We start from the raw sequence: 27,707 nt of genomic DNA, 5'->3' as shown, positions 1-27,707 counted from the left end.
GGTTTTCCATTTTTACTTAAAGAAAACTCAAATAAACAGGACCCTGGTTGGGTATTCTGAAGCAGGGCTAAGCTGAAATAAAAGGCTGAACAGCAACAGGTCAACACCCACAGCAAGATAGCAAAAATTGGCCCCTTTTCTTCCTTTGACCTCCTTCTTCTCTTCAACTTTTCATCTGCTTTCTACCTTTTGTCCTTTTGCTTGTGTACTTGTGTTCAACATGGTTGTGGTGTCTGCTTCGCTCTCGGGTCTGTTAGAGAAATTAGCTTCTCTTCGATCATCGGGCTTCTCGTTCGGACATAAAAGGACTGATGCACTCTTCGAACAGTTGCAGTCCACATTGCAGGTTGTTCAAGCGGTGATGCACGACGCAGAGGAGAAACAGATCGAAAACAGCTCCGTGAAAGTTTGGCTGCGGAGATTGGAAGACGTTTTCTACGATGCAGATGACCTGCTGGATGAGATTTCATATGATGCCATAAAAAGGGATTTGGAAGCTGCATCTAAGACCTCCAAATCATGGGCTAGCATATTCGGGGCTGCTTCTGCGCAACGATATGGAAAAGGGATTAGATCAAAGATGGAGAGGATTTTTGCTGAGATTGAACAAATAGCTGAAGAGAGAGCAAAATTTCACCTTATAGAAGGTACGGTTTCAGTCTCATCCGACTCTGTTACGACTTCTTTTGTGGATGAATCCGTTATCGTTGGCAGAGAGAAAGACAAGACTGAAATAGTTTCGCGGCTGTTGCAATCAGAGGATGCAAGTGCAAGTGTTGAAGCGATTGGCATAGTAGGCATGGGTGGGCTTGGTAAGACCACCCTCGCTCAGCTTGTGTTCAACGACAACACAGTGCAGAAGCATTTTGACCTCAGAGCATGGGTTTGTGTCTCGGATCTCTTTGACATTCGCGAAATCATGAAAACAATTCTTGAGTACGCTACTTTGGGAACTTCTGATTTTAATGATTTAAACGTACTTCAAAGTGAGTTGAGTAAGAGATTATCGGGTAGGAGATTTCTACTCGTCTTAGACGACGTTTGGACTGAGAATTTTAGGGATTGGGAGATTCTAAAGTCTCCTCTCTTGTCTGGCGCAAGGGGAAGCAAGATCCTCGTAACCACACGCATCCAAAATGTTGCGATAATAGCGTGTTCCACTTCTCATCTTCTGCCTCTGTTGGGAGTCAATGAGTGCTGGGCAATTTTCGCAAGATATGCATTTGTAGATAGAAGCAAAAGTGAAATTGAAAGGCTGGAGGACATTGGCAAGCGTATTGTGCTGAAATGCGGGGGTCTACCTTTGGCTGTAAAAGCAATTGCGGGGGTCTTGCGTTTGAAAAGGTCTCGTGAAGAATGGCTTCAAGTCCTCAACAGCACACCATGGGAACTGGATGTTGTAGATTATGTTCTGCCAACTCTGCGTTTGAGCTATAATCACCTCCCTCCACTTTTAAAGCAATGTTTTGCTTACTGTTCAATGTTTCCTAAAGACAATAAATTTGACAAGGAAAAACTAGTCCTTCTATGGATGGCACAAGGCTTTCTACAACAGTCCCATGGTGCCACAATGGAAGAGGTAGGTTTTGAATACTTCGACTCCTTATTGAAGAGGTCATTTTTTCAACAATTAGGGGATTTGTATATAACAATGCATGATCTTATGCATGATTTAGCCCTGTCAGTATCCGAGAGGCTCTGTTCAATATTGGATGTAGATAATGGAATGGTATCTGCAATAAGTAATAGGACTCGCCATCTACTAATGATAGGCAAATTTGATGCTCCTGAAAAATTTCGGGTCATTGACCAAGCTAAGACCTTAAGGACCTTGTTTCTAATTAATACTTCACCAGACCAATTAAGTCCTCAGTTATTGAAGGATTTGCCGGTGAGACAACAACAGTTACGAGCCCTGTCTTTACCTCACTGTCAAATTACTGAATTGCCTACTTCAATCGGAAATTTGAAACATCTACGCTACTTAGACCTTTCTCACAGTGCATTAGAGAGGTTGCCCAAATCATTAGGTACTCTTTACTTTCTGCAAACACTGATATTGACAAACTGCTCATCTCTCACTATGTTGCCAGAAGGCATAGTAAATCTGGTTAACTTGAGACATCTCCACATTAAGGGAACCTGCTTGCTGCAGATGCCAGAAGAAATGGGCAGGTTAACAAGCCTTCAGACTTTGACTAATTTTGTTGTAGGCTGTGGTGGGTCACAGATTAAAGAATTGGGCACACTTCTAGATCTACGAACATTGTCCCTCTCAGAGTTGCAAAATGTAACCTCTGCTTCTGATGCAACGAAGGCCAGTTTGAATGCCAAGAAATATCTGAATGAACTACAGTTGCAATGGAGCGGTACTAGCACTGATCCAACAAAGGAAGGTGAAATATTGAGGAATCTAGAGCCTTGTAAAGAGTTGAAAAACCTTACCATTAGATTTTATGGTGGCATAGAGTTTCCTTCTTGGTTGGGAGACTCCTCCTTCTCAAATATCATTTTCCTGCATCTCAGTGACAGCAATAATTGCTCATCTTTGCCACCATTAGGACAGCTGCCATCTCTTGAGCATCTCATTATTGAAAGGATTAGTGGAGTAACCAGCATTGGTAATGAGTTCTATGGTGAAGATAAACCATTCCAACATCTGAAGAGATTAAAATTTGAAGGAATGTCACGTTGGGAGCAGTGGATATCTCCTGAACTTGAAGAAGGATTTGAATTTCCCTGCCTGGAGGAGCTTTACATACAAAACTGTCCAAATCTTGAGGGTGGTTTACCTGAGAGCCTTCCTTCTTTGTTGAAACTGGAAATCTCTAACTGTCAGCAGCTTAATGCTCAACTTCCAAGGGTTCCAGGTAGCTGTGAACCGGAGTTATATGGCTGTGACCAGGTGCAGCGAAGAAATGAAAAGATGCCATTGAGAAGTGATGATGAAGTAGCATCACAGTTGTTGTCCACTGTGGCTGATCAGATTTCAATCCATTCATATGGTGGCTTTTCTAGATCATCATCCTTATTAAGTAAGAACTTGCATGATGATCCCTCAACGTCAAAGATGTCTGAGATTCCAAAAGTTGCTGACAAACATGATGATCAGATTCAGACTGTGTCAAGTGAAGATGGGAAGCAGCACTTCCTTTCCTTTGCAAGTTTCAAAGTTTCAAGCGTTACACAGTTAATGGATTTGCCACCTGACTTGCTTAGCCTTAGAATTGAAAGCTGTGATGCCTTAGACTCTCTACCCTCTGGAATAAAGGACAGATCTTTTGAAGAATTGTATATCATTGATTGTATTTCATTCAAGACCTTCCCTCAAGGTCATCTAACCACTTCCTTGAAAACACTTTACATCCGTAACTGCAGAAACTTAGAGTTTCCCCAACCAAAGATATTGAACCAGTTCATAATCCTCGAAGATTTATGTTTAGGGAGTAGTTGTGATCATCTCAAGTCCTTCCCCTTGAATTCCCTCCCAAATCTCAAAACTCTAAGTCTCTGGGACTGCAAAAATCTTGTATCTCTTTCAATTGAGAAGGAATTGCAGAATGATATAAAGTCACTTGATGCCTTGGAAATTAGGGATTGTCCTAATCTGACAACATTTCCTAAAGAGGGATTGCAAGCCCTAAGCTTGACATCACTTGTTTTGTCCAACTGCAGCAATCTAAAGTCTCTGCCAAGATGGATGCAAAGCCTCATATCTCTTCACTCACTGCACATAAACAGATGTCCAGAATTGGAGTCACTCCCATCGATGGGCCTGCCTTCCAGCCTAAACATTCTTTGCATCAATTTTTGTGACAAAATCACTCCACAGAGAGCTTGGGAATTAGATAAACTGGATTCTCTTCGTCATTTTGAGATTGAAGGTGGATGCAAAGGAATGTTGTCATTTCCTGAGGATGGTTTGCTGCCAACCAATCTCAAATCTCTACGCATCAGTAGACTTTTGAATCTCAAATGCCTGGATGAGAATGGGCTTCAACAACTCACCTCGCTTCAAACTCTAGAAATAAACTGTTGTAACGAGCTTCGTTGCTTGCCAGAAGATGGGCTGCCTTATTCCCTGTCTTTTCTAAGAATTACAGACTGTTCTATGCTAAACCAGAAGCTTCAAAAGAGGAAAGGAAAGGAATGGTTCAAGATAGCTCATATTGCTTCCATCAATCTTGATGAGGTAAAATCTCATGAACAACTCTACAAAGGTCCTTGCCACTTGCTTGCATGATTCAAAGAGCAAAGTGGACCTATTGGTGCAAGGCTATCATACCTAAGTAGCAACTAATGCTTTTTAATTCGTATGTAAATAAAATTGTTAAAAATTTACTTTAAGCCTGATATTTCTTTCATTTTCATGTCAGTGATTAATACAATTGCTTGCCGATCTTCAACCAGCCACACTTCTACAGGTTTGTTCTCTTAGTATCAATGTCATCAGCTATATCTTTCACTTTTCATTCCCTTTTTTTTTTTTATGCTAAATATCATAATTAGTTGATTTTTCTTGTTACATAAGCAGCCTTAACTAAATTTCTTTCCTTTTTTCCTTGCTAAATGCTTGTTGTCTTATTTGAGGTTATGGAATAACTGTTAATTTTGAAGTTTTTGTTTGATAGTGAGTTCAAATATGTCTACTATGTCTGAAATAAAGGACTGATGACTAGGTGGACTTTCCAATTGTAAATCGCAATATTTTTACAATTTTTTTTCATGTGATGTTTACTGTTTTGATTCAATTGAGCTCTACACTCATTTCTCTCTCAAACACAAGGCTTGACAAAAACAAAGTTCAAAATTTACCGACATGTCTGGTTCTGACTATATTCAACTACATGGTTTTAGCACATGATTTATATGAATTTAGACATTGATATATTTCATATAAGCTGCTTAGGTTGGTGTTTTATATATATGCTCTACACCATAGTCGCTTCAAACTTTCCACATTTTTAGGCTTATCATGTCCTTTTTAAATTATGATTTAAAATGAAAAAGATGATTGAAAACAGATTAGTCAATTTTGAATGTTTGCTTCTAGTAAACATTTTTGTAGGTGTCATTATAATATGTTAATATGCAAGTACAATCGTATGCACAAAAAATCATCATTCTTCATTTCTGGCTTGTGGTTAGCTTGGCTATTAATATTCTCATGTCTGATATTTTGCAGATGATAACAGCTTGACAGACTTTCTCCTGTGGGAGAGTGGGAGTGGATTGCTGATTTCCTTTCTGTCATTAGCTCCTAAATGCCAAGGCACCTGGAGGCTTTTAAAGATTATCCAAAAGTATCCAAATATGCAGGGTGCCGGGGACTGGGAGTGGAAAGGAAGGAGATGCTTGGTGCAAGAATTGCTGAGTGTTAATGCTGTGTTTTCCTGGTTGCTGAATTATGTGAACTTTCTATGCTGTTGTGCAAAATTGCTGATTTGGAGCTCTGTTCTTTGGTACTGTTACTAGCTATTTCTGGCAAGAAGTGTGTATGAACTCTTGTATCTTCTTGTTACTTTTGAATGAATCACTCTTGGATATAAATATGCAGAATATACTTCTGAATGTCTGGTTTGTGTTTCTAATCCTTTTATATCACTTAACATTTGTATGCTTTATAATGGTTTGCTGCCATCGAAAACAAAAAAAGGCAATCAAACACATAATCATCCTCCAAATGACACAATTTGGCCATAAATTCTTGTTGATGCTATCCCCTGCTCTCCATGCAGCCTGCACCTGACTATCTCTTTAATTCAAATACATATGATTTATATGATTAAGGTGAGATTTATCATTATAGTATTGTTCATATTGAATTTTACCACTATATTTCAATTTATTGAATTTTGTTATTATATACGTTTAATATAGGTTAGTAGTATAAACTGAAGAGATCCCAACATAGCGGGATGTAGAGAGTGGCCCTGAATCGGATGCACACAACAAGAGCACCAGAAACAGAGAACAATACGAGTTTAAATGAACATTGTCACAACTGCTGTCGCCTTGTGTAGCTCCTTGTCATTCAAAATACCCACGAAAGAAAGAACATTTGCAGCGCCATGAAAGAACTCCAGTAATACCAGACAGAAGAACTGTGACGACACTAAACAATAAGAAACGGTCCAGAAAACCTGCTAAAGACCTGATCACCTGACTAGATAAAGAGAAGGCGCCCATTTTTCATCCAACAGCCATGTTCCTCCCAATTCAAGAACTCAACACCAAACATGAGTTGATCCTCCCAAATCGAGAGCCCGACCCCAAACTTGAATTTTATTGAATAAGCGAGATAAGGAGGGATTGGTCCTTTGGAAATTAAATTGCCTGTAACCAATAGTATTCGGGGTCACGAAGCTCACCACATCTAGGCACATAAATTACACTGCACTGCACACTTGACCTTCACACAGTCCTTATTCATTCCCGATTGTGCACTACATCATGTAATCATTTAAATGAGTTATTAACCGTTTTGTGTTACTGTTAATACTTTATGTTTACGTTATCCAATTATTATAAATAAACATGAATTGTCAAGTCTTTGTAATGCTAACAGTGCTGTTTGATGCAGCAGGTTACCATAACTATGAGAAGAGTGGCAGCAAGCAAGAGAAGGTGGCCGATGCCTAGAAGAGATTATGTTGGATACCAATGAATCTTTATTACTAATGTTTCTCTTTGCTTCAATGGTTTGATAATGGTGAAAATGGTGGAATCTTGTAGCAAGCATTGACATGCATTGTTCTAGACCTGGTAATTTTAAACACGACACGTTAAAACGATACGAAAAGATACGGATTAAACAGGTTTTGGGTTTAGTGTTAACGTGTTTCGTGTCTAATCGTGTCAGACACGTTAAAACATGAAAATTTTTGTGTCTTAACGTGTCTGACACGACAAACACATTTAAAACACTTTTAAACACGTTTACTTAAACGTGTTATCGTGTTTAATCGTGTTATCGTGTTTAAACGTGTATACGTGACACATTTATTAATTTATTAAAAATCAATAATTAAATATTATTTTAACCTTATACAAATAATTTTAAATAATTATTTTAATAATTTTTTTAATTTTATAAAGGATAATTATACATGCTTAATCTTAATTTTTAACTTTTAGTGATTATTTTGATATTATTATTATTTTTGTTTTATTATAATTATTTTTATAATTATAGATTTTAAATTTAAATAATAAAATTATATTTAATTATAAATATTTTTATTTAATCGTATTAAACGTGTTAATCGTGTTGTTAATCGTGTCGTGTCATATATTAACACGTTTAATAAACGTGTTAATCGTGTCGTGTCGTGTTACATGTATATTAAACGTATACGTGTACGTGTTTCAAATTTAAGATACAAATATTAAACGTATCGTGTTCATTTTTAATCTTAACGTATTTCGTGTCTGACACGTTTACGATACGTTAACATGAATTGCCAAGTCTACATTATTTTACGAAAGAGCCCATGTCCAATCAAATTGGACTTGAGTAATGTGGGATACAATAAGCCCTTGACAGAATAGAAGGAGGAACGCCTTTGAAGTAAAGCTGAGCCCATGTCCAATGTAATAGGACTTGAGTGTGGTGTCAAATTGAGTTACGATTAAGCTGTCAAGCTTTCTTTTACCTTGTAATTAAACAAATAAATAAATAATATAACTAATATACATATTATTATTTAATATTGATACTTAGTACTTGAAAATTATTTATTATTTTTATATAATTAATGAAAACAAATAAAACCTTAAATTAAAAAAAAAAAGTGACATTGCCTTGAAAGACTTTCCTTAATTTCTATTATTTTCAATCTTGTATTCTGACAAAGTAATATAATCTCAAATGGTACATTAGATGAAACAATTACATTTAAGTAACATGGTATTATTTTCGGCCGTACCACAAAGAAAGAATTATTTTGGTTTCGATTCAACCTTTTGAAGAATGCTCATATTTCAACATGCAATTGCATAGAAAAGTCACCCCATGCTTCTCAACACCTACTTTGACAAATGATCTAATTATTTTTAAGGCACAGTTGTATTTAATTATTACATAACATTCCAAATCATCATCTAATTTAGTAAATTTATTGAATTAAAATAACATAAAAATCAAATTCATCTCGATACCATTATTTATAATCCCTAGCTAGTTTCCTCGTAATTATTCGGTAATTATTTGGTATTTTCAACATAATTTCATTTGAAGGTTGGTGCACCATCTCTCAATTTAATTTAACTTATGAAATTAAGATAATTAAACTTCAAAACTTTGACCATTTCCAAACATAAGAAGTCATTAATGTAAAACAATCATTATATATTCATCATTTTTGTTTGTTGTTTTTTTTTTATCATAAGAGATAATTTTTTATTACAGAGAACATATTTGAAACGGATTTTTTTTATTTGAGATAACGAGGTGCAACTTGCTCAATTAGACTTATTCTCTATCTTTTCCCACATCTTTTGTAATTGTATTTAGTGGTGAAAAGACGATACATTGTAGATCGATAGTCCATAACACTAAATGTAGATTAAGGTATCCTAGCCTATTTTAACATTGTTAAGGCATCACCACTTTTATCAGTATTGAAATGTTCCAAGAAAAAATTAACAAATTTGTTTTCAGGAAGCACAAACAAATGAAAAAGTACAACAGAAAATATCAAACAACTTTATAAATTTCAAAATGTTTACAAAGAAGGGATAAATAAGTTTAAGTTTGAAATATGTGAAATGAAAGTTGTATATATTTAGAAATGGTCCTAATTACTCTAAAGAATTTTAATTGTCTTAACAGATTATTTCCATAAGATTTGCCTATCATTTTTATTTTGGTTTAGATATACAATATTCTGCCAAAGAGAAACAAGAACAATATATATATATATATATATATATGAATAAGTCTATGAACTATAAAAATAAAGTCAAATAAGGTCATGTATTTTTATTACGTTTAATTAAATCTTTTTATTTTTATTTAAAGTCAAATAAGCCTTTATCATTAATTGTTGATCAATTACTATTAATCAAAATAATTATCAATTTAATGCCACGTGTTAATGATATGGCATGTTGACCTGCCATTCGGGAGGATAGCATTATACCAACTGACATATGATGTGGCCAAAATTGTTACTAATTGAGCTTTTTAATTGCTGACTTGGTTTTTAACGATTTTTCCAGTCAAATATCTTAAAATGATTAATTAATATTTTTAAAATAAAAAAAATTAAATAACCTAAATCTAATTGCTAAACAATCTCTTAGATTCTCAAACAAGATTTAGGGTTTGACATTAACCAATTTCCTAAACCATCTAAAAAGATATGTAGTTAAGAAAATTTTGAAGAAATTTTTTCAAAAAATTTGGGAATCACAATTCAAAAGTTTCCCAAAAATTTTCCCATAAAAAATTTCACCTAAAAGCAATGGTCCCCATAATAATCCAAAAGACATCTCTTTCTTTCAAACAAGGCAAAAGCATAGCTTGAAGAATAACCCTCTGATAACCAAAAGGCCAGAGTTTTAAGGTTTTTTTTTTTTTTTAATTTTTTGCAATTTAACATCAATGGTATAAGGATAAGAAAAATCATCAGTCTACGAAAAAAATTCTTTACAAATAAAAATTTCCACTATAAAATAACACATTCACAGTAAATGTTCGAGGGGAAAAAGAGAAAAAAAAAACCTTCGTACTATATAAGTGAATCAATATTAGTATCACTCTTCAAGCAGCAAATCACTTCATCTTTACATCTAGCTCTTGTTAGTTTCTCTACGTTGAATGTGGGATAATTTTTGAAACAATAACAAAAATTGTTATTTAATATAAAAACAAAAGATCTATCATAAGAATATTATAGACGACCAAGATACAGTACTTTAAAAGCGATTCAAGTGCTTTGCCTCCAAAGAGATTCTTGCTTCTTTTTTTAGGGTTTTTTTTTCTTTTTAAATTAATTAAGAAACTTTATGTACTCATTAATTACAATGATATCCATCAACACATTACAACTAACTTTTGCAAAGAAAAGAGAAAAGAATTATCAATGAGATCCCTTTCATTACAATCTTTATTTATCAATCATTTCATTATACCATATTTCTTATGAGCTTTATGGATATATAATTTCCACGGTCACATCCAACTCATAATACCAATTCATGCTTTTCATTCTTGTTGGATTTTAGAAAAATATTTTTCTACAAAAACATTTATATATAATTTTAATTTTAATATAAATAATATAATTTTAAAACACCTTTTAAAAAACACATCGGTCAAATTTTTTGAGTCCAACAATATTATATAAATCGCTTGAATATTTTTCAATAGAGAATGGTGAATCCTTTATGAAGCATCCAGTATAAATGTAAATAGCCCAACGTATCAGTGGCATTTAAGCATTTGACTCATTGATTGGTGTATGATATCCTTTTCAAAAGAGTAAAATTCGAATCCCCTTTTCCTCAAATATATATAAAAAAAATACCCAATGTATTAGGGTATAAGCTTTAGACTCAACATCACCTATTGACAACATTAAAGTCATATGGATTCTAAATAAATTATATTGACCTTTTAAGTCTAAGGACAAATAGGTGACGTTTGACACTTTACAATGTAATGTGATTGCAAGCAATGTAATTACATGAAATATAACATTGTAGTGTTTGTTATATAAGTAAAGAAATAATTAAAATGCAACGAAAATAATATTGCAGCGTTTGATTTACAAATATTTTGCTGGGAATGTAAAATCAATTTTCAGAATTATCCCTATTTATTAAAATGCAAGTTTAATATACTTATATTTTTTATTGTTAATTTTTGTATACTATCATCTCTTAAATATATTTTTAATGTCATATATTTTATTTTCATTTCTTTATATAATCTTATATATTTTATTTTTATTTTCAAATATAATTTTCTATTTTAAATTTTTTTCCTTTAAAAGACTACAAATTTTATTGACAGTCACCATCCAACATATAATAGAAAATGGTTACTAAGAGTAATAAAGAAATATCTCTTGAAATCTATATAAAAAACAAATTATAACATTACAAATGACTTTAACAAAGTAATAAATTGAAGGGTAAAAATGTTTTTAATAACATTGCAAATTAAGTGCAATGCAATTTTACTGCATTGATTTTAGATTACAATTACATTACATTTATTGGTTGTAATATGATTGCATTGTAATCTTACATAGCAATGTGGGTACTTTTTGCCTTGATTTGTAAGGGATACTTCATCCTTCCTCTCTCTTTTGAAATATAATATATAGTTACTGGCTTTTCAAAAAAAAAAAAAAACTTACATAACAGTGGTTTGTTGCAGAATAAACACTGTAATATAATTTAATTTGACACATTGTAAAGAATATACTCTTACTTCTCTTATATTAAACGTTACTTTAATAAATTATAATAGAGGTCCTTTTAATTATTGACAAATGACAAGCTTATATTGTGCGCTTTAACTACACCCACTTATTTGCTTTAAGACTCACTACTCAATGGTGAAGTTAAAACATTATATTCCTTTTCTATAGAGGCATAACAGGTATAGGTTTTAAACATTTTATCACACATAACTTAGAACAATTGTAACAAACAAAGAACTAAGAACTATAACTCCTTGTTAATTAATAGTTTATCAACTATTAACATAATTTTTTTACAATGTTTTCAAATAATTATGATTATATCATATATATCATAAATAAATAAAATATTCATTAGATTATAATATATATAAAATCAATAAATGATATAATAATTTATTTATTTAATAAATAAATAATAAAATTAATTTTTAAGAACACTATGCAATTAAAGGCCCTAACCATTAGATAATCACCCAGCCTTTCCTGAATCATGTTGCGGTGACTAGGTGTCAGAGGCTCATCGTTTATAAGTTAATAAATATTGGGAAATGATTTTGTCAATATAAAATAAAATTAATTATTTAATTTTATTATATTTTCGAAATTTATCATTTATAATTTTTATATTACTTATTAAATAATCGATGAAAATAAATAAGATTTTAAATTAAAGAAAATCCTTTTCATTAAATTAATAATATTTTCAATTCTGTAATCTCATGCGATAACCCAAGTTTGAGATCATCACAACACCACACATTCACAAAAACTAAGCGATATACTATAAAATTAATAGGAGTAAATCTCATTCTTTGATGTACATTAGATGAAACAATTACATTCCAGTAACATGATATTATTTTATGCCGTACCACAAAGAACGAATTATTTTGGTTTTGACATAGCCTTTTGAAGAATGCCCATATTTCAACATGCCATTGCTTGGAAAGCCAACACCTCTACCTTGACAAATGATTTACTTATTGTTTAAGGCAAAACACGTTACAATCAGTTGTATTTAATTAATTACGTTATCACTGTCATATGCTTATGGCAATACATAAGATTCCATAGTTTTTGATAATCATCATCTAACTTCTATCGATCTATTTTTTTATTGAAAATTATATTTATCTATTTATTTATTAAAGTTAACACTATGTAATTGTCACGTTAAGCTTTTCGAGAAAGAAGTAGACAAGATGTTTTCAAAAATATCACACCAGGTGGGTAGGGGAGTTTTCCTATGACTTATATACGGTAATGTTACTGTATATCCTGTTAGGTTAATTTTTTAGATAGAGAGTAATTGTCTTGTGCCACAGCATGCCAGCTCCCCTCCCATCAGCTGCCATTTAACTCACCAAACATTTTATTCAATAAAATTTTAACAACGTAATTAATCATTATTAATATATGATATAAAGAATAAAACTATTGAATTAAAATATTATAAAAACCAAATTCAACTCAACCTAGCTTCCTCGTAATTATTTGGCATTTTCAATAATTATTTCATTTGAAGGTTGGTGCACCATCTCCCAATTTAATGCAAATTATGAAATTAAGATAATCAAAAGTCAAAACTATGAACATGTCACACAGAAGAAGTCATTAATTTAAGACAATCATTATAGTATTCATCGTTTTTGTTTGCCATTTTCTCATAATAGATAAGTTTTTTTTATTGCAAATAACATATTTTAAATTTGATCCATGACGGCGAGGTGCAACCTGCATGATTAGACTAATTCTCAATCTTTTGTAATTGTGTTTAGTAGTTGACGAGCCGATTATCATCTTCTGGGATCGTACGTACCGAGCTCGTCTTGGTTCCCAGTCCAGTCTAATATCTTCTTTTTCCTTCGATCCTTCTTTCTGAACAACGCCAAAATGCCTTGGGAAATTGTGCTAGCTGGGGTTGTGGGAAAGGCGTTGCTCTCGGCTTCTCTTCGACTGCTGTTTGACAAGATGGCTTCTCGTAAGGTCCTGGACTTCTTCCGGGAAAAGAAACTCGACCACCATAGCTTGCAGACGTTGAAATTCAAGCTACTAGCTGTCAACTCAGTGCTTAATGACGCTGAGGAGCAGCAGCATATAATGAACTTGTTAGTTCAAGAGTGGCTGGATGAACTGAAAGACGCTTTGTATGAAGCAGAGGACCTGTTCGCTGAGATCACAAGTGAAGTTTTAAAGTGCGATATGGAAGCTGGGTATCAAACCCCAAAAGAACAGGTAGAAGCCCTTAACACTGCTATTCGAAAGATTGTTGACAGGGTAAAATGTATAGCTGAAGAAAAAGACTTCCTTAATCTGAAGGAAAGCCCAAGTGATATATCGTTACCAAGATTTCCTACAACTTCCTTGGTCAACGAATCCGAAGAATGCTTCAGGAATAATGAAAAAGAGCTGATAGTCAACTCTTTGCTGTCAGATAGCGCAATGAATGGGAATGGAATACCTGTGATTGCGATTGCAGGAATGGGTGGGATTGGCAAGACGACCCTTGCTCAGTTTGTGTACAACGATGAAAGGGTGAAAACACATTTTACCCTGAGAGCATGGGCTTATGTCTCGGAAAGATCATCTGATGTTTTCAAGGTGACCGAAACAATCTATGAATCAGCCGTGTTGATGCATTCTAATGCCAAAGACTTAAATGTACTTCAAGTTACACTGGGGAGGGTTCTGATGGGAAGGAAGTTTCTACTTGTCTTGGATGACTTGTGGAATGACAGTCTTACTGATTGGGATCTTCTACAGAGACCATTTCATTTCGGGGCAGGCGGAAGTAAGATCATCGTGACAACGCGTAATCAAAGTGTTTCATCCACTATGCATTCTGTTCTTGTTCGTTCTTTGACACCGTTGCCTTATGAAGATTGCTGGTCAATATTTGCAAAGCATGCTTTTGGAAGTGAATATTTGACTGATGGAGATTCTGCATTAGAATCGATTGGCAAGAAGATTGTGGAAAAGTGCCAAGGCCTGCCATTGGCTGCTAAAGCACTCGGAGGTCTTTTGCATTCCAAAGTGGAACCTAAGGAATGGGATGATGTATTGAACAGTAAATTATGGGATCTACCAAGTGGTAAGAACCATATTCTTCCGGCCTTAAAATTGAGTTACTATCATCTCCCTTCTCACCTAAAGCAATGCTTTGCTTATTGTTCCATATTTCCTAAGGGCCATGAAATTGAAAAGGGGGACTTGGTTCGATTGTGGATAGCAGAAGGCCTAGTGCAGCAGCAAAGGGGTACAAGAAGAACCGTGGAAGTAGGCGAGCAGTACTTTGATGAGCTATTATGCAGGTCATTTTTTTCGCGGTCAGATCATGATTGTTCACGTTTTAAAATGCATGACCTTCTGAATGATTTAGCTCAACAAATAGCAGGAGAGTTCACTTTCAAACTTGAGGATGAAAGCTTACCCTCAAACCCAGAAAGAGTTCGCCATTTATCATGCATACCAAATCGTGATGAAGCCCCCGACAAATTTGAGGCCTTTTATGAAGTATTCAACCGTTTGCGAACCTTCCTACCGCTGAGATCGTCACCCAATTCCAGTAGGGTTCCTTTGACTCCTATAATCTCTAATAGCTTATTTCCAGGATCTGATGATAAAAGGAACTCCGATGATAGAAGAAGGAACTTGCTGACAGAGACTGATGATAGAAAAAAAAACTTGTTTCCAGAATCCAGTCGCCTGCGTGTATTGTCATTATCTCCTTATCATATCACTAACCTGCCTGAGTCAATTGGCAACTTAAAACATCTACGCTACTTGGACCTTTCCCACACTGAAATTCGAAGTCTGCATGATAGAGTTTGTTCTCTGTATAATTTAGAGACATTGAAGTTGTCAAGTTGTTTCCAACTTACCCAGTTGCCTCAAGACATGCGGAATCTTACTAAATTGGAGCATCTTGATATTAAAGGATCAAAGGTGAAGGAGATGCCACCACAATTCGGTAATTTAAGAAGTCTCCAGTCGTTGACTACGTTTGTCGTGAGCAAAAATACTAGCGCATCAAGAATTAGTGAGTTGAAGAAACTTTCTCTCCTTCGTGGTACTCTTTCCATTGAGGGCCCGCAAAATGTTTTTCAAACAGCAGATGCCTCAGTGGCCAATTTGGAGGGTAAAAAGTACCTTGATGAGTTGATTTTTCAGTGGGCACCTGGTACTCATCTTGCACATTATGAAACTGAGGTGCTTGACAAGTTACGGCCTCATGAATATTTGAAGAAGCTCCGCATCAGACACTTTGGTGGTTCAAAACTTCCAGACTGGTTAGGGGATGCCATTTTCTCCCAAATGGTGTCCCTGCATCTTGTTGATTGTGAAAACTGCTCCTCACTGCCGCCGCTTGGGCAACTACCTTGTCTACAAGAGCTTTACATCGTACGAATGAGACGACTACGATGCGTGGGCTCTGAATTTTATGGAAGCAATCTCAAGCCATTCAGGTCCCTGGAAATTTTGCAGTTTGAGACAATGCCATATTGGCAAGAATGGTTACCTTCCTCTAATGAAGGCGGATTTCCTTCCCTCCAAGAGCTCACAGTCTACAACTGTTCCAAACTGGCTGGGAATCTACCGAACCATCTTCCGTCCCTGGTAAAGCTTCATATAATTGAATGTAGGAAACTGAAATTCTTTCATCCGAATGGGAGAAACCAATACTCTAAGCTTGAGCATTTGCACATAAGGAGTAGCTGTTGTGACCTGGAAACTTTTTCCTTCGACTGCTTCACCAGACTTGTAAAGCTTAAACTCCAGGGTTGCATATTTCTTAGATCCATCGAACTGCAAAGCGAGCATGAGCATCTCACATTTCTTCGAAAGTTGAAAATTGAAGACTGCCCCATTCTGGAAATCTTCTCTGGAAGAGGGTTACTATCTCTCCAAAAATTAAAAATATCTTGTTGCTCAAATCTCTCTAGTTTTGGGGAAGCTGGTCTGCCAACCAATCTTCAGTCATTTTGTTTTGAGCAATGCCGGAGGCTCCCACCACGGGATGCTTGGGGACTGCAAAATATGGCCTCACTCATATTTTTTGAGTTTGATGGTGTTAAGTACCACGGAGAGTAATTAATGGCGTATGAGGTACGAGTGAGAGTCTTAGAGTGCATTAGAATCTCATTTTGAGAATGTTGAGAATAATACTCGATTAGTCTGTGTGTTCAACAAGTGTCTTTGTACATGTTCTTTGTTGGTTAATTCAATCAAGACTTGCAATTATTGCATGTTAACATCCTATAAACTTCCTTTAACACTTGTAATCCTTTAACACTTAATCGATGACTTAATACTTGTAATTCATGTCTTGACAAATTTTATGCATGTAACTTCCCACTATGAGCATAAATATGGTTGTCTTGTATGAAAAAAGTGTGCCATTCATCAAAACATGTCTCGTATCTCTATTAAATTCTTTTCTGATTCATTAAATAGTGGCTACATACACCACCCTTATCCCTTCCCTTATTTTATCTTCATGGTATCAAAAGCCTATTTTGAATCTTAAGGGACTATTTTTGTAAGATAATCAAAAAGCTATTGTTCCAAAATATAAAGAAAATTAACCATCGTACTTGCAAAATAGCCTCCAACAATATTCTTAGTCATCAATTTCTACCGAACTTCAATAGAAAGAATTATACAATTTATTAAGTTAAAATGAAAGCCTATCTTCGTGGTTACAACTTTTGGGATATCATAAAATCTGGAAATGAGGTACCTATCCTGAGAGAGACTACAACCCTTGCACAATTTAGGTAACATAACGAGGAGGTTGCTAAGCGCTATAGAGCGTTGGCATGTTATACAGACAAATTTCTTGTCGAAATTTCTTGACTTGAAAATTATGAGACAAATACAAAAATTTGATGATGTGAGTGATGATTTCTGAAAATTCGTCTGATTAATTTCTTCAATTCGTCTTCAAGAGTCACAAACTTGGACTTAGTCTTGATCACGAACTTACTTGATCTTCTCATCAAGGGTCTTGACGACTTAATCTTGATCACGAACTTCGCTTAATATCCGCTTCAAGGCTCTCGACGACTTAATCTTGATCACCAACACTTGATCTTCACTTCAAGGGTCTTGACGACTTAATCTTGATCACGAACACTTGGTCTTCACGACTTAATCTTGATAACAAACAAAGTATCTTGATCACGAACTTTGCTTGATATCTTGATCACGAACTTCGTTGTTGCTTGATCATGAACTTCGTTGTTACTTGATCTTCACTTCAGAAATCTTCTATTCTCCTTGATCTCTGAAATGCTCTCAATCTTCAAATGCTTCAAATGCTTCCAATCTTCGAATGCCTCCGAATGAATCAAATGGCTTGGAGGAGCCCCCTATTTGTAATGTTTGGTGGGAGACTTCGATGAGAGTGTAATCTCTTTGAACTATCTCTAAATTATTTTAATTTATTTAGAGATAAATTATGATGACTTATTAAAAGTTTTTTGATTGGTCGGACCTTAAGTCCTTGAATTTTGATTGGCCGAAGTTAGGTATTATCTTTAAATTATCTCAATTTATTTAGAGATAAATTAAATAATCCAATTTGACTTTTATCTCTAAATTAATATAATTATTAGAGATAAATTAAATGACCAATAGTTAAATTTTGATTGGTCAAAAATATGAATATTATCTCTAAATTATTTTGATTTATTTAGAAATAAATTGGATGACCAATAACTAATTTATGATTGGTCAAAAATATAAATATTATCTCTAAATTATTTTGATTTATTTAGAGATAAATTGGATGACCAATAACTAATTTTTGATTGGTAAAAAATATAAATATTATCTCTAAATTATTTTGATTTATTTAGAGATAAATTGAATGACCAATTACTAATTTTTGATTGGTCAAAAAAAAATATAAATATTATCTACCAATAGGTGGATTGATTTAACTATATGTCTTTAAAATAATCTAATCAATAAATTAATTATTTTATAATTAATTATATGGTTATTAAATCCACGTGACAGCATGCAATTGGTTGATAATATTTCTCCTTCTACAAATGCCCCCTCAAGACTTGTTCACACATAATTTTGAATGTGACAAGTGGACAAGTCTTGAAATTTTAAAATTTCTGGGATATCTTAAAATCCTAATGTGTCTTGGCATACTTGCAATCCAAATTAAATTTGAATTACGCTTACTCATAAGTAAGAGAATTATAATCTTGGAAGATGTATATTTCAATAAAACTACTTGAAGAAGTATATTGCAATAAGGCTATAATTTTGCAAGAGGTATATTGCAATAAAACTATTTAAAGAAGTATATTGCAATTAGAATTACATTCCTTAATCAACAAGGACTTTGTCTTTTTACTCTATAAAAAGGGAATTCCCTTGTCAATTTTCTGTACAAAATATTGGAATTACAAGTATTCATAAGCTAGCAAAAATCGATTTTCATCTTCTCAAAATTATAAGGTATGCCGTCCTTTCTTTCTCTTCCCTTTATTTTATTTTGTTAACATGGCAGTAGAATTCGCCTGCTTATGGGCTTTTTAATTATGCAAGTCCCATTATTTTGCATGCTAAAATCTTGCAAGCTGCCATTTATTCCAATTCCCAAACTACAAGCCGCCACTTGTTTCAATTTCCATGTTAAAAGCATGCAAGCCACCATTTATCTAATCGCCATGATAAGCCACCATTTATCATGCCACGCTATAATAGCCATGCAAATCCCCATTGTATCTTGCAGCCTTGAAAGCTTATAATCAAGCTAAGAAATCATGCATATAATCACCCACAAATTACCGTGCTAAAGATCCATATTGCTGCAAATTTTTTTTATTGCTTCAACTTTTTTTTTATTTTTTTTATAAATTGCTGTTTTAGACTAATAATTTGATATTCTTTTGACAACTAAATCTCAAATTTATGCGCGTATAATTAAAATAAGTTCAAATTGAAGTAGAGAAATTGGCAGCAATTTAAAGTGGTGCTCTTTATAATAGTACTTATTGATCCTTAGGGGGAGCTCTTCATAATAGCACACAATTTATTATCCTCGGTGGGTGCTCTTTATAATAGCACTTGTTGATCCTTGGGAGGTGCTTTTCAAAATAGCACACAATTTATTATCCTTGGAGGGTGCTCTTTATCATAGCATTTGTTGATCCTTGGAAGGTGCTCTTCAAAATAGCACACAATTTATTATCCTTAGAGGGTGCTCTTTATCATAGCATTTGTTGATCCTTGGGAGGTGTTCTTCGTAATAGCACACAATTTATTATCCTTGGAGGGTGCTCTTTATAATAGCACTTACTGATCCTTGGGCAGTGCTCTTCATAATAGCACACAATTTATTATCCTTAGAGGGTGCTCTTTATAATAACACTCGCTGATCCTTGGGAGGTGCTCTTTAAAATAGCACACAATTTATAATCACCATGGTATACTTAAAGGATTATAAAGATCTTTTCATTGTCTCCAAGAATGAAGATATGAAGAAAAGGTTGTTTCTTTCCACAGCGAAACTATTGATTCAGCCTAGTTGAAGAACATAGTTGAAGAATACTTTGGACAAGTTCGCAAATTTATTGACCTTGAACCATCCTTCAGTAGTACGTTTGATCTATTCTTCGATGTTCTATCTTGGTAGCTTCATCATCATAAAGAATTGAGCCATGCTTGATGCAAGAGATTGTTTTTTTTTTTTTGGTGTGACTGAACTTGGCAATGGGACCAAGCTGCCTACATACCTCCTAATACGAAGAAGGATCAAGTCATAACGTAGTTCATATTTATTATTATTTTATTTTGTCTTAACTTTTGCCTAAGTCATCTTGTTAAGGATTTTCAACTTAGTAGGCTTTTTTTTTTTGCCTTAACTTTTGCCTAAGTCGTCCTATTAAGGATTTTCAATTTAGCAGGCTTTTTTTTTTTTTGCCTTAACTTTTGCCTAAGTCGTCCTATTAAGGATTTTCAACTTAGCAGTTTTTTTTTTTTGGATGCAGTTTAAGCTCTTATCGAGGAGCATCTAACCTTCAAGCATAATAACATTTCAAGAATCTACCATTAATTGGGCCAACTCTTACTCCATCTTGATCAACAATTTTGTATGCGCCATTATGTAGACTTCTTGAACAACATATGGTCCATCCCACTTTGAGAGGAATTTATTACCCATACGATGTGTAGTGTTTATTGGTCTTCATACTGCAAGAACTAAGTCTCCCACTTGGAATGATCATGGTTTAACTTTCTTGTTGAAAGCTTTGGACAATCGAGCTTGATAACATTCCAAGCATTGTTGTGCTTCCAACCTTTTCTCATCCAACACTTCAAGTTCTTTAAGGCATAGGCAAACATTATCTTCATTTGAAAGACCTTCTTGAATGGAAATTCTCAATGATGAAATTTGATGCTCTAATGGGAGGACAACTTCCACACCATAAACAAGCGAATATGGAGTTGCTTGAGTAGGAGTACGAAATGTTGTACGATAAGCCCATAAATCTTTCCCTATTTTCTCTGGCCAATCTTTCTTTGCGCGATTAGCAACTTTCTTGAGAAGATTACATAAAGTCTTGTTGAAAGCTTCTGTTAACCCATTTGCTGGTGCGTGGTACATGGAAGAATTATATTGCTTGAAGTTAAATTGTGCACATAACTTTTCTATTGAGAATTGTTTTCCATTATCTGTTATGATGCATCGTGGTATGCCATAACGATAAATGATGTTTGTTCTAATGAAGGTAGCAACTGTTTCTTTCTTTACTTCTTGATAAGATGTTGCTTCCGCCCACTTTGAAAAGTAGTCTGTGGCTGCAACTATGTAAAGATGCCCTATGGAGCTTTTAGGTAATGGTTCAACCAAGTCGAGTCCCTAAGCATCAAATGGCCACGAGGTAACTGTTGGGTGGAGTGGCTCAAGAGGTTGATGAATGAAATTAGCATGAAATTGACATGCTTGACATAGTTTAGCATAGTCCATGCTATCTTTCACCATTGTTGGACAATAGTACCCCATTCTTTTGATTTGGAAGTGCAACTTGGCTCCAGATTGATATGCCCCACAAATTCCTGAGTGAGCTTCTTGTAAAGCCTTGTATGCTTCTTCATCTCTTAAACAACAAAGAAAAACTCCGTCAAAAGGACAACGATAAAGTGTACCTTTGAAATAAATAAATAGAGGAGCTCGACGTTTTATCTTTGTTTTATGTCTTGGATCATTAGGAAGCTTCCCATGCTTTAGATAGTCAATCAACGGTTGTCGCCAATCTTCTTTTCCCACTTCAAGGATTGAGACGGCATTAGACTCTATGTCAACTTCTTCACCTAGAGTGATTGGTGGTATGATCCATCGCTTGCAAAGACGCACTTTTAATTATGTATTTGGTGATGCAATTGCTGACGTTAAATTAGCCAGAGAATCTGTTTGCCTATTTTTTTTTTCTAATCACATGTTTTATGCTGACTTTGTCAAACCACTTCAAAAGTTTCTTAACATAGTTGACATATGGCAAGAGCTCAGGCTTTTTAACCTCATAAAGTGTAAGGACTTGGTTTATAACTAACTTAGAATCTCCAAACGCCTTAAGTTGAGTGATTTGCATATCCACTGCCATCTCCAAACTTATGGTCAAGGCTTGGTATTCTGCCACATTATTGGAACAATTTTCGATGAGGGTTAATGCGTATGGCAATACTTCTCCTTCTAGGGGAATAAAGATGATTCCTGCACTTGCCCTATCTTGTTGAGTTGCTCCATCAAAATATAGCTTCCATGGCTTAGGGATTTCAATGTAGAGAACATCTTCATTAGGGAGGTCTTCAGAGAATTTCCAATCATCTAGAATTGGATGGTCTGCAAGAAAGTCTACAAGTGCTTGTCCCTTGACAGCCTTTTGAGGGATATATGTGATGTCGAACTCTTGTAATAAAATAGCCCATTTAGCTAATCTCCTACTAAGCCCCGATTTTGACATAAGATACTTGAGGGGATCTGCTCATGAAATTAAGTGAACAGAATGAGCTTACAAATAATGCCTTAATTTCTTAATGGCAAACATTAATGACAAGCATGTCTTCTCAATGGGAGAAAAATTTAATTCTGCGCCATTAAGAGTTCTACTAAGGTAGTAAAGCGCACTTTCCTTTCCTTCATCATTTTGTTGTGCCAAAAGTGCTTCTAAAGAGCGTTCTTGTGCCGTAATATAAAGGATCAATGGACGTCCTGGTGTAGGAGCCCTTAAAACTGAAGGCTTTAGTAGATAAGGCCTTATGCTTTTAAAAGCATTACTACAAGACTCATCCCAAACAAAAGGCGTATCCTTCTTCATCAATCGACTAAATGGTTGACATCTACCAGTCGAGTTGGATATGAAGCGTCGAATATAAGTTAATCTTCCTTGCAAACTTTTAAGTTTGTGGAGATTGCTTGGCTCAAGCATTTTCATGATTGCATCTTTTTTTGATTGATCAATTTCAATCTTAGGATGGTGCACTATGAATCCTAAAAATTTTCTCGAAGATACTCCAAAGGCACATTTTAAGGGATTCATCCTCAATTGATATAGACGCAATCTCTTGAATACTTGGCAAAGATCTTCAAGATGATCAACCCTCTTTTTGGACTTAACCACCAAATCATCCACATAGCATTCAACATTCTTGTGTAGCATATCATTGAAAATCTTTTGCATTGCTCTTTGATAAGTGGCGCCTGTATTCTTTAACCCAAAAGGCATAACTTTGTAACAATATATTCCTTTAGGAGTTCGAAATACAGTGAGCTCTTTGTCTTTTGGATCCATGCGAATCTGATTATAGCCAGAGAAGCCATCCATAAAAGATAAAGCCTCATGGCTAGTTGTTGCATCCACCATTATTTCTATCAAAGGGAGAAAAAAATCATCTTTTGGGCAAGCATTGCTCAAGTCTCGAAAATCCACACAAACTCAAATTTGGCCATTCTTTTTTCTAACTGGAACAATATTTGAGATCCAAATAGGGTACTTGACTTCTCGAATAAAGCCAGCTTTAATGAGTTTATTGACCTCAGCCTCTATTTGGGGAATCAAGTTAGGGTGAAGATGTCGTTGAGCTTGTTTAATGGGTCAAACGCCTTTCTTTACTACTAGATGATGGACAACGACTTTAGGGTCTAACCCTGACATTTCTTTGAAAGTCCATGCAAAGACGTCTCGATACCTTGTCAAAAGGTCAAGATAAGATTTTTCTTCTTCAGAAGTTAAACTAGCACTTATGAAGATTGGACGAGGATCTTTTGTAGTGCCTATGTTAGCTTCTTTTAATTCATCAATTGTAGGCCGATTTCCTTCCTCTAATGACGGAAGAGCCTCTTGGATATCTTTTTCTTCAAAATTTTCATCATTTTCTACTATGGACATGTGATTACATGTGAAGATCTCCATTCCTTCTTGCTCTTCCTCTTCTGAAGATGAGCCTTGTTTAGTCACAATCACAATGCACCTTCTAGCCTTTAATGTTTCATGATTTGTTACAATCCATTCACTTTTTCTTTTGATTCGTGAAGGGATGATGCTAAGAAAATCTTTTAATTCATATGTCGCGAGGCTCTTTTTATTCCTCTTTTGTGAAGGTTTTCTTTTTACCCTCGAACTGATGGAATCTCTTGAAGTCCCTTTTGTATAATCTTTGTTGATACGATTAAACACTGAACCTCGATTTGAAGGCATGCTTAATCGATCAAAAACTGAAGTTCGAGTTGTGGCTGTGCCTAAGCAATCGAAAACTGAAAGTCTAGATAACTCCACTAGGGTTTCTTCCTCATCGTTGACTTCTTCAGCATTATATATCTTGAAGCTTCTTTATGAATCTTCAACTTTAAGGGTGTAAATCCCAACCTTGATTTTATAGTTTTGACAACATTTGCCTTTTTTGCCAAACTCTACAATTCTTGGAAGGATCTTGTGAAGTTTCTTTGGTTGGTTCACTAGGCTCGTGTAACAACTTAAAAACTTCTTCTTGTTTGTAACCAGCCCTTATTAGGAGCTTATAAGCATTAGGGTTGAAACCATTAGCTCTTTGAGAGGGAAGATCATCGTGTTCAACCAATGGCCCTTTTGTTGGCCTTACAAATCCCTTCAATGGAGACTTAATGAATTTTGACTCTTCTAAACTAATAAGTGGCAAAGTCAAATTTTTTAAGCCTTCAATAAGGTCATTATTTTCCTTTGTAGATGAAGATGATTTCTTTCCCTTTCCCTTTGATGATTGTTCTTCATCATTTCCCTGATCGCCTTTGGATTGTACTTCTTCTACAAAAGTACTTTCCAAGTAGAACTTAGCATCAGCCAAATATGCCTCTGCTGTAGTAAATGACTTAGCATCTGTTATGACTGTATTCACTTGACCATTTCTACAATATTTGAAGCATAGATGAAGTTTTGATGATACTACACCATTTTGATGTATCCAAGGTTGTCTTAACAACATGTTGTATGTTGTGTTAGCATCAATCACATGAAACAATGGATTAGATTCCATATCATTAATGAAAAGTTGAAGTCTAACTTTTCCTATAGCTCTTTGTCTTTCATGATTGAAACCTTGGATCATCAAGCGACTCTTCGATAATTCATCAAGAGGCATCCTAAGTTTTTTCATTGTTTTTAGTGAGAGTAAGTTGACAGCAGATCCATCATCTATTTGGATTCGATCTTCTATTCATGACTATATGCCTGAACAAAAAGAGGCCGATTATAAGGGGTAAACCCCAACAATAAGTCTTCGTCAGAAAATGTAATTTCTGCACCATAAGAGGAATTAGAATCGAACTTAATTTTTTCTTCATTCCCAATATCTTCATCAATTTGGAAACACGATGTGGGAATTGGATTTTGATTTTTGAATTGCATTAGCATGAAATCATTCAAGGTGATTGGTCGTCTAGACCTTTGCACCATCGAATTTTCACGTTTGCCCATACTGACTTTTCTTGGCATTACCTTTAACATCATTTTCCTAGATGGCTGTTTTATCATTTTGGATCTTCTTAGTGCTTGCTTGTCCTTGGGAGGACTTTTTTTTCCTTTTCTCTGATGAGTAACTAGGATCCATCCTTAATTGTTTGGATCCTTACTAGTAGAATCACAAGCTTTGCCCCCATTATCTTGAGAATTGGATGTTTCCTTTACGTTCGGAGCCAACATTATATAGTCGAAGGATCCGAACTTTATCTTGCTCCACACATTAAGTGGAGAAAGCATGTTTGTTGTTGATGCTACATTTGCTGTAGCCATTTCTTCTTCAAACTCAATTTTCCCATCCTGGTATAAACCCATGATTTTATCTTTTAAGACAAACCATTTTTCTATGGGGTGACCAATTAAACGATGGTACTTGCAGTAGTTGGGGTCATTTACTCGATCAGCTTCTTCCGGTCGCTTCATCTTTAGCAATTGAATGAGCTTAGCTTTTAGAAGTTCTTTCAATATTCTTACGATATCTGAGTCAGGGAAAGGATACTTTTTCTCTTTTCTTTCTTTCAAAGACACTTTCTTTTTATCTTGTGAGGGACCTAACTTCATTTCTTGGGTTTTCTTTAAATTGGCAGTCTCCTTGATAGGCTTGGTGTTTATAGTCATAGACCGTTTTCCTTCACCCTTATCTGCCGAGGCTTTTCCCCCTTTACGGACATCTTGCTAACCTTTCCTTGGCTTTTGCATTGGAGGTCGTTGATTTCCAGTTGTTGACATGTTTAATTTCATGTCTTGAGCGCGAGTAGCTAATTCCTCAAAAGTCTTAGGCTTAATGCCTTGAAGAATATAGCATAACCCCCAACTCATCCCTTGGATGCACATATCAAGAGCTGAGGACTCGGACAGTCGCTCTTTGCAATTAAGATTGAGATTTCTCCACTTATGGATATAATTAATCACAGGTTCATCTTTCCATTGGTCTGAACTTGTGAGTTCAATCATGCTTACCACACGTTGAGTGCTATAGAAGCGATTAAGGAACTCATGTTCTAATTGCTCCCAATTATCAATCATCCTAGGCTCTAAGTCTGTGTACCAATAAAAGGCATTGCCCTTTAAAGAGCGAACAAACTGCTTCACCATAAGATCACCATAAGTGCCAGTGTTGTTACAAGTTTCTATGAAGTGTGCAACATGTTGACGAGGATTTCCTTTATCGCCAAACTATTGGAACTTTGGTGGCTGATAGTTCAGTGGCATCCTCATGCGATCAATCCTTTGAGAATATGGCTTGGCATATGTGTATGAAGGTTGAGTGACATTTTCCACTTGTTCCTTGATGGCTTCTTTGATGAGTTCCTTCAATTGATTGGTGGTGACTGCTACATTAGATTTTTGTTGGAGATTATTTTCCACTTCCGTAGTGGAATTCTCCTCATTATCTTGGCGTTGATTTTGACCAAGATCCATTGGTGCCTTTTCAATAAGGCTACTGATTTTTGCCATCATTGAGGCAATTTGTTCATCATTTTCTCAGATGGTTGTTGTCAGAGATTCCACAATCTTCGCAAGAAGTGCAATTTGTTCTTCTAGAGATGTTGTTCCAATGGTCATGATAACCATCATTCCAGAATCGACTTTTGACGAAGAACTTTGGTGAGAGGATGATGAAACAGAGCTACTGCTTGAGTAGCCATCATATTCCTTGAGTTGATTGGTACTTGATCCTTTAGAGGAAGCAAGTTGCATAGTAGTGACTTCTTCAAAACTTGGGGAAGAAGCATCATACAAAGGATTTTGGTTGAGGACTGGAAGAGTTTGTTCATACAATTCAGTAAAAGCTTTTGTCTTTCTCCGAGTACCATATGGATGTGTTGGAACATCTGTGCTTGATGATGAGGTTGGAAAGACTATAGGATTCGCTCTAGCAGGCTTGATAGTAGGTTTATTGGTGAGATTCTTCTTAGGAGCCATTTCAACTTGGAGATATTTAGAGATTTGCTTGAAGAAAAAAGATGAGAGGCAGAGATTGTCCCACTAGGTGTGCCAGAAATTTGTACACACAAATTTCTCGTCTAAATTTCTTGACTTGAAAATTATGAGACAAATACAAAAATTTGATGATGTGAGTGATGATCTCTGAAAATTCCTCTGATTAATTTCTTCAATTCGTCTTCAAGAGTCACAAACTTAGACTTAGTCTTGATCACGAACTTGCTTGATCTTAGCGTCAAGGGTCTTGACGACTTAATCTTGATCACGAACTTCGCTTAATATCCGCTTTAAGGGTCTTGACGACTTA

At 35.0% G+C, this 27,707-nt stretch overlaps 1 protein-coding gene and 1 pseudogene across 1 annotated transcript; both read left to right on the top strand.

Annotated features, from left to right (window-relative positions):
• Positions 1-29: 29 nt before the first annotated feature.
• LOC18587393 (putative disease resistance protein At3g14460) lies at positions 30-5,550 on the top strand. Its single transcript, XM_018129154.2, has 3 exons — positions 30-4,192; positions 4,377-4,424; positions 5,186-5,550. Exons 1-2 carry the CDS (start codon positions 221-223, stop codon positions 4,377-4,379), a joined length of 3,975 nt encoding a protein of 1,324 aa, XP_017984643.2. The 5' UTR covers positions 30-220; the 3' UTR covers positions 4,380-4,424; positions 5,186-5,550.
• Positions 5,551-13,302: 7,752 nt separating this feature from the next.
• Positions 13,303-16,690, top strand: LOC18587392 (putative disease resistance RPP13-like protein 1 pseudogene; annotated as a pseudogene).
• Positions 16,691-27,707: the final 11,017 nt, after the last annotated feature.

Source organism: Theobroma cacao, chromosome 10 (genome assembly GCF_053813885.1).
Source record: "Theobroma cacao isolate CCN51 chromosome 10, ASM5381388v1, whole genome shotgun sequence".
Lineage (NCBI taxonomy): Eukaryota > Viridiplantae > Streptophyta > Magnoliopsida > Malvales > Malvaceae > Theobroma > Theobroma cacao.
This window is presented reverse-complemented; position numbering and strand designations above follow the sequence as displayed.